Here is a 6,852-nt window from a genome sequence, read left to right on the forward strand (position 1 = left end):
ATGGCCACTGTATGTTCTCCTACGTGCTTGGAAGGGGAGGGAGAAGGGGGTGGGGGGGCATTAGTTCCATTAAATCCTACACACTGGTCCTTTAAATTCAGAATTATCAACTGATGTGTCTGAGATCATGACACTATCTGGAGAAATTACATCGGCCTAGAGGTTATGATGCATAGCACTTAAACTTCAGTGTCTCCAGTTTGATTCTGGCTGGGAAACTATGTTGCATGTCATCTTCCTAAATTCCTACCTGCATCTCTACTTAACATTCCCAAAACAATCTTTAAAAAACAGAAATAATTAAATTTGAATAGTATTCAGCTGCTCTAATCAATATTTTATACTATCCATGGATCAAATTGCTATGTATAATATGAAAGGGGGTTGTTCATAGTGGAGAACCCACAGAGAATCATCACCAATTCTATGGCTCATCTCAGCTCTATGGAGTGTTGTAGTGTCTTTCAGCCCGTCTTTCAGCATTTTTTCCAGCTTTTAAGCAGAGAAAAGCCATTTGAAAGTAAAGTAAGTAAAAAACACTGATAAACCCCCTGCATGCTACTTGCTCAGCACCAAACAGTACACAGACAAAGTCACAGACTAGCTGGTGAACATAGTGGAGCATTTAGTAGCTGAAAAGGCAGATATTTCCCTCAGGAGTGGAGCGTGAATTTTGATTTTCATTTGTCAGGCCCTCAGAAACAGAACTGCCAATGAAATACTAATGTTACTCCATGTCCGCTGGATGTGTAAATAAGCAATCATTTGCTAACACACTCACCATGATAACTTTGTATGTCAATATGTGTACAGCTTATTCTGATGCCCCAGATGTCGCCAAAAAATCCGTTAATTTAGATCTAAGCTGAGAGAGAACCACTCTTGATGTCCTGTAGCCTACATACAGTATTTAAGTACAACTGAAATTATCAGGAAAGCTAATGTGGGTTGTTTAGAGTCTGTGGCTCTCGTGTTGTGTAGCAGGATGCTGTCTGGCTATTAGACTGACTGCTCCGCCTATGATAGAACGCCACGTTTAAGCTTTATGCAAATATGTTTTAAAATGAAGCAATTTGATTTGCTGTATGGAAACAGTGTACAAAACAAAGTACACATGGTGCTCCAACGGATGAATGCAAATATAGTGAGTGCTATCATGAAACCAAAATATAAATTTCACCCTTTTGGTTTCTGATTTTTTCTCAAAGGAGAACACAGGACGTGTTCACAGAGCAGATATGTATTGTGTTGCAGGAAAAACAACATGGAATTTAATTTCAGTTGCACTTTAACACAGATTTACATGACTAAGTCAATTTATTACTTACGGGGAGTATACAGTTGCTCTTATGCACTTTTGGGGTGCTTTTTCAAGTTTTAGAAAAGTACTCATGTGACGTCACTTGAGTTGTTCTCTTGGCATGGGGTTGGAGACAACAAATTCTTAACAGGAAGCCTCTGTTACAGACTGGGCACATGTAGTTGCCAGTGGCGTAGGATGCAAGATTTTTGTGGCTTGACCCTAGAAGTCAGGCGGATATCTTGGCCTCTGTTGCATCAATTTTGAAGTCCCTCAACTTTATGAAAGCACGCTACTGAATTACTGCAGCGCTCTTTTAATGTTTTGCTGCTTTGTGAATATTGATTTGTGAAAATTTAACCTATAAGAAGACACTATGGACAGGTACCTTTCAAGGTATGTAAGCATAAAAGAAATTAGGATCACATAAAAAAAAAAATCGGGTCTCAAAGTATATGTGCATCTTAAAAACATAACAGACTGAATGCAGGTGGGTGCACATCTCCTGGAAAGCTCCTCTAATTGTTTCTGAACTCACATGGTGGGCATTTATGGAACTGCAGTGCATTCACCAATGACAAAAATAATCAAAGGCCTTATGTCATAATTATGACTTAATATCTCATAATTATGAGAAAAGATCTCATAATTTTGAAATCTTTTCTCATAACTATGAGATAGTGAGTCATAATTTTGAGATCTTGTAATTATGAGATACAGAATTCACAATTATGAGATAAGGCCTCCAATTTTTTTTCAATAGGGAATACAATGAAGTGTAGTTCATTAATACATGATGCAAAACTGAGACTGTTCCCCCTAAAGGCAAACAAATTTTAACCACAACCTTTCCCAAGAACCAATCAATACTGAGGCCAAATCACTTAAAGATCAGTGAACCTGGAGCACAGATGAAAGAAATAAAACCATATCAGTGCTTCCCTGCAGTGCAACAGGGTGCACTGTTATCCATAACCTCTTTAGGAACAAATGAGTAGGAATTCAGCCGGGACTTTCCTTACTTCCTGTATTGCGAGCAGATGGAGTATTCTCCACCGTGAGGTACACTAACAGTGCAACCACAGAGTCCCATCTCTAAGATAGGCCTGCTTTGCTGACTGAAACAAACATCTTTTTGTGTAAACGGAGGAGGGAGCAGATCATGTGCTTGATATTATCTGTTTATGAAGTGGTAATACAGTGGCCCTCTATGTTCTAATCAGCAGGGTCGGCCTCAGCAGTCTGGTCTCTGGTTGTTTTGTGTTTCTAATTAACCTGGAAGCTAAATGTATGTCTGGATACTGTGATCTTATAGAAGGATGTTTTTACCTTTTTCTAGGAATACAACATGTTTTATAGCTCCAGATAACCATACAGACAGAAATGGTTTGTGATTTTTACATTTAGTGCAAAAGCATTTTGTAAAAATGCTCCACATTCCCTCTTTTAATCCTGCACTAGACACAAAAACAGCAACTCTTTGCTTTCTCGTCTTTGAGAAATAATAATAGAGACGCAAAAGTGGAAAATGATCAGTACTGAATCACTGACAGGAGGAGTAACAATATCTGTGCTGGTGCGACACCCAGTGGACAGACTTTGCAGCTCTTCATGCAGTGGATTGGAGTGGATTACAATGAACCAAAACCAAGGCTGGATTAGCAACCAGGCATTTGGCTGGACTACAGGGTACATTTTTGCTCTGGTGCCCCTAACAATTTAATCCGACCATGATTGACACACACTTGATGATTTATTGATTAAGTTATCATACATGACATGAAATGCAGTAGGAATGCAGCAGCATATTTTCAGGTGTTTAAAAGTACATTTCATGATTGTATTACAGAGCTCAATAAGCCAAAAAATTCCTCCTAGTTTAGAGCCAGTGTTTGAAACTAAACGTATTACAGTGCAGAAAATCAGAGTGCAGACAAAGTTTATCTTTAAGGTGGTAAAAGCTTAAATAAGCTTATTATTATTTGCAAAAAAAACAGTACAAAATACATAGAGAAAAATAGTCATTAGATAATGACAACAAAATAAAAGTTACCATAGCATAATGACAAAATTGTATACATTACATATATATAGCTATTTTCTTATATGGTCATTACAACATTAATATCCAAGACAAGTAAAGGTATACAGTAGTCAGCTTAATGCCGAGTTGAGCCCTTCCTGATATACATTCATATTCAGGTTGTATAATATAAGCATCTCAAAGACAATCCAGATAAAGACACATTACAATATTACCTGCTCTCACATTTATACACTGTATATGTATGTTTGTAATTGAACAGTTTGAGCTACAATTTACACAAAGTACCGATTAATCTCACAAGATAATTCAGAACAACTTCACTGAAATACTGAGCAATAATTATTATAATATCACTTTTAATTCAAAACATCCTCCTGAGACTTAAACTGTTATATCATGAACAAACTAGCCCTCATTTGTTAAAACCTTTTTCTCCCTGATTTTCACCTGATTCAATTTTCATTCATGTTTATGAGCACGAGACATCCTGAGCTCTTTAACCATAATCTATATTTGTTCGATGAGCCTCCTGCCTGGAATAAATTAACTGGTATTCAACTGGTGGTTCTCCCTAAGCTCGGCACCTGTGATGGGCTTCAGCCTATCTGTGCGGTGCAGGGTGCTGGACCTCATTGTCTGGCGCAGGGAGGACAGACGGCTGCGGAAACCTTCTCCAGAGAAAAAATAAAGCAGCGGGTCAAAGCATGAATTAGCAGCGGCCAGGCAGAGTGTCACCACAACAGACTTCTGCATGGCAATCCGCTCTGCGCAGGAGGTGTCCTTCTGAGACAAGAAGCTCAGATGGATGCTTCGTTGCACGTGGTACGGCAAGAAGCTGATCAAGAAGGTCAGCAGGACGATGACAATCATGCGGATGGCTTTGGTGCCCGCGCCCCGCTGGCGTCTGGCAGCATGGGTGCGGGACAGAAGAGTGTGAATGATGCCTGCGTAGCAGAGCAGGATGACCAGGAAGGGCACAACAAAACCCACCACCAGAGACAAATAGTTCAGCACGACTAGTTTCTCTATACCTTTACCCTGTGGAGGCTCGAAACACTTAGTTTTGTTTGTGATGGGGTCTAATTTCTGGCCAGACATCAGGAAGGGTGATGATGACAGGCAAATGAAAACCCAGACACCCACACACACCAGGCGTGCACGGCTCTCTGTCACCAGCTGCAGGTTCTGCACAGGGAAAACAATGGCCAAGAAACGTGTGATGGACATGACAGCCATGAAGTAAATACTGCAGTATAGGTTTACATAGAGGGCGTAGGAGCTTATACGACAGAGGAAATCCCCCTGGTTCCACTGGCCCTTGTTGACATAGTAGAGAACTCGCAGAGGCAGCGTGCTGACACACAGCAGATCGGACACAGCCAGGTTCAACATGTAGATATGAAAGGGAGAGCTCTGGCGGTACGTTCTGATCAGCACAACCAGGGCAAAGCCATTCCCAGCCAGGCCTAACACGGTGATGAGGGAGTAGGATGTGGAGTACACTTGATTACGGAAGTCATCGATGGATGGACATTCAATAGAGTCGTTCTCTATGCCGTCAGTCAGATTGACTTGCTCCATTTGTTTGCACACTTGTGGCTGCAGAGACAAAGTAATTACATGAAGTGTCAAAATGAAAGAGACATCTGTAGTGTTAACCCCAAAAAACATAGACGCAAGAAAAAACAGAACACTGCAGAGCGTGGTGATAGATATGGCAGATTGTTTCAGAGATAGTCTGTTTTCTGCTGCAGTTCAGACTCTGAGGGAAATTTAGAAATTAGATATGTATTTCTAGGCGTTTATCCTGTCACATGACAATGGTTCTGCTTTTTTTCTGGGTAAGAAAAAAGGTAAACGGACCATTTCTGTTTCTGCTGTGCAAGTTCATTTTTGGGAGATGCGATAATATTGTTCATGGTGGATTTACACTGAAAGAAGCTGGAATGCAGATACCTAAAGTTGATTAAGAAGACAGGAATCGTGTTTATAATTGCAGACAAAATTGCAATCAGACGGATGGATTATAATCTGGTTAACTCTACTGTATTGAAGCCTAAAAGTGTCATCATCTATAAACGTATACATTGGCTGATAAATAAAATAAATAATTTGCACAATGATGAGTCTGACTGGCAGCCTCAGTTTTAAAATAAAAGGCACTTTATAGAAACCTTTTTTGCTGCCATTAATAATATATGCATGTTAATGCTGTAAACTTTAACATTAATGAAAGTCATCACTTTGCAGATGCATTCATTCATTCATCCTGATATCTAGTTGCGTTGCGTCTCTACTGTATGTCTTTTAAATGAGAGGAATGTATTAAATCCGCTGTACAAACTGAAATGTTGACATTGCTCAAACACTGCATGATAACATTGTGTATCTTAGTTACATGCTGTTATTTTAATTTGCTGCCAGTTACTGCCGCTTCAACAAAAGTGAAAACATTTCAACTTTCAATGATATAAATCTGGATGAGCACAGACAAGTTCTCCTTACCCTTGAATTCCTGTCTGGTGAGAGCAGTGCAGTCAGTCTGTGAATCTTCAGTCTCAGTAGCTGTACAAAACAGCAGCAGCAGCAGCAGCAGCAGCAGCGGCAGCAGCAGCACTTCCTCAGAGTGCGTTTCCTCCGCCTCTCTGGCTCATCTGCCAGATGTCTCAGCAGTTGTGGGAGGACACTACAGTAGGTGTTTGCCTTTTTAGACCTTCAGTTGTTTGGAAATTTTTCAATGTAGGACCGATCAGTGGTTTTAGTATGCAGCACAACAGTATCAAGTCTGATGACATCATCAGACATGCAGCCACATAGTTACTGTAAATGAAAGAGAACTGAAGGTAAAGGAGGAGAGTAGCATCTCTGACATTGTTTTTTGTTTGCTCCTGACATCATGAACGCCATTCACCTGAATTCACCTCTTCTTACTCTTTGTCCAGAACATACAGAATTTCCAGCTGGATTTTTCCCCATGTGACGAACTGAGTTTCAAAACAAATTCCTTATGTGCCATCTCAAATATCTGTCTGAGTTGCTTGTATTTGCTTGTCTAACCTGTTCCACTCTAACAATTTGTGTACACTGGAATCTGAGAAGTACCTGTCAACAATCTTGTACCATCTGATATGTTTATATGGAAGAACACTTAAACAGACAGCATCGCTGATTCATTTTATTCAGTGTGTCACATAAGATACCATAAGATGCAACCTTGTTAAGTTATCTGTTGAGTTTGGTGCAGCCTCTCCAGTATGAAGCAAGTTGAGAACAAGTTCAGTAACCTGAGACCAGATAGTGTGAGGTGATAAAGGGAGCGAAGTGATCGCTTATCAGTGATGATGAAAGACTTTTGTGTATGCCATAGCATTTCCTTTGTATGTTGCTAATGAGCGTGTTTCAGTAAATGGAGTACGGAAACTACAGTGGAAATGGGCAAACTCATCTGTGTTATGCAAGGGCAGGATAATTCATCTGTAACTCATTTAGTGGTTAGGCATCTGCA

General features: G+C 40.0%; 1 protein-coding gene across 1 annotated transcript; it reads right to left on the bottom strand.

Moving 5' to 3' along the window:
* Nucleotides 1–3,034: 3,034 nt before the first annotated feature.
* On the bottom strand, nt 3,035–6,062 carry cysltr1 (cysteinyl leukotriene receptor 1). The gene is made up of 2 exons (XM_067598707.1): nt 5,853–6,062; nt 3,035–4,946 (listed from the first exon to the last, which is right to left on the bottom strand). Exon 2 carries the CDS (start codon nt 4,926–4,928, stop codon nt 3,891–3,893), a length of 1,038 nt encoding a protein of 345 aa, XP_067454808.1. The 5' UTR covers nt 4,929–4,946; nt 5,853–6,062; the 3' UTR covers nt 3,035–3,890.
* Nucleotides 6,063–6,852: the final 790 nt, after the last annotated feature.

This window comes from Thunnus thynnus, chromosome 9 (genome assembly GCF_963924715.1).
Source record: "Thunnus thynnus chromosome 9, fThuThy2.1, whole genome shotgun sequence".
NCBI classification, from domain to species: domain Eukaryota; kingdom Metazoa; phylum Chordata; class Actinopteri; order Scombriformes; family Scombridae; genus Thunnus; species Thunnus thynnus.

Coding starts and splice junctions, on each gene's coding strand:
- cysltr1 (XM_067598707.1), bottom strand. CDS start 4,928: ATGGAGCAAGTCAATCTGACTGACGGCATAGAGAACGACTCTATTGAA.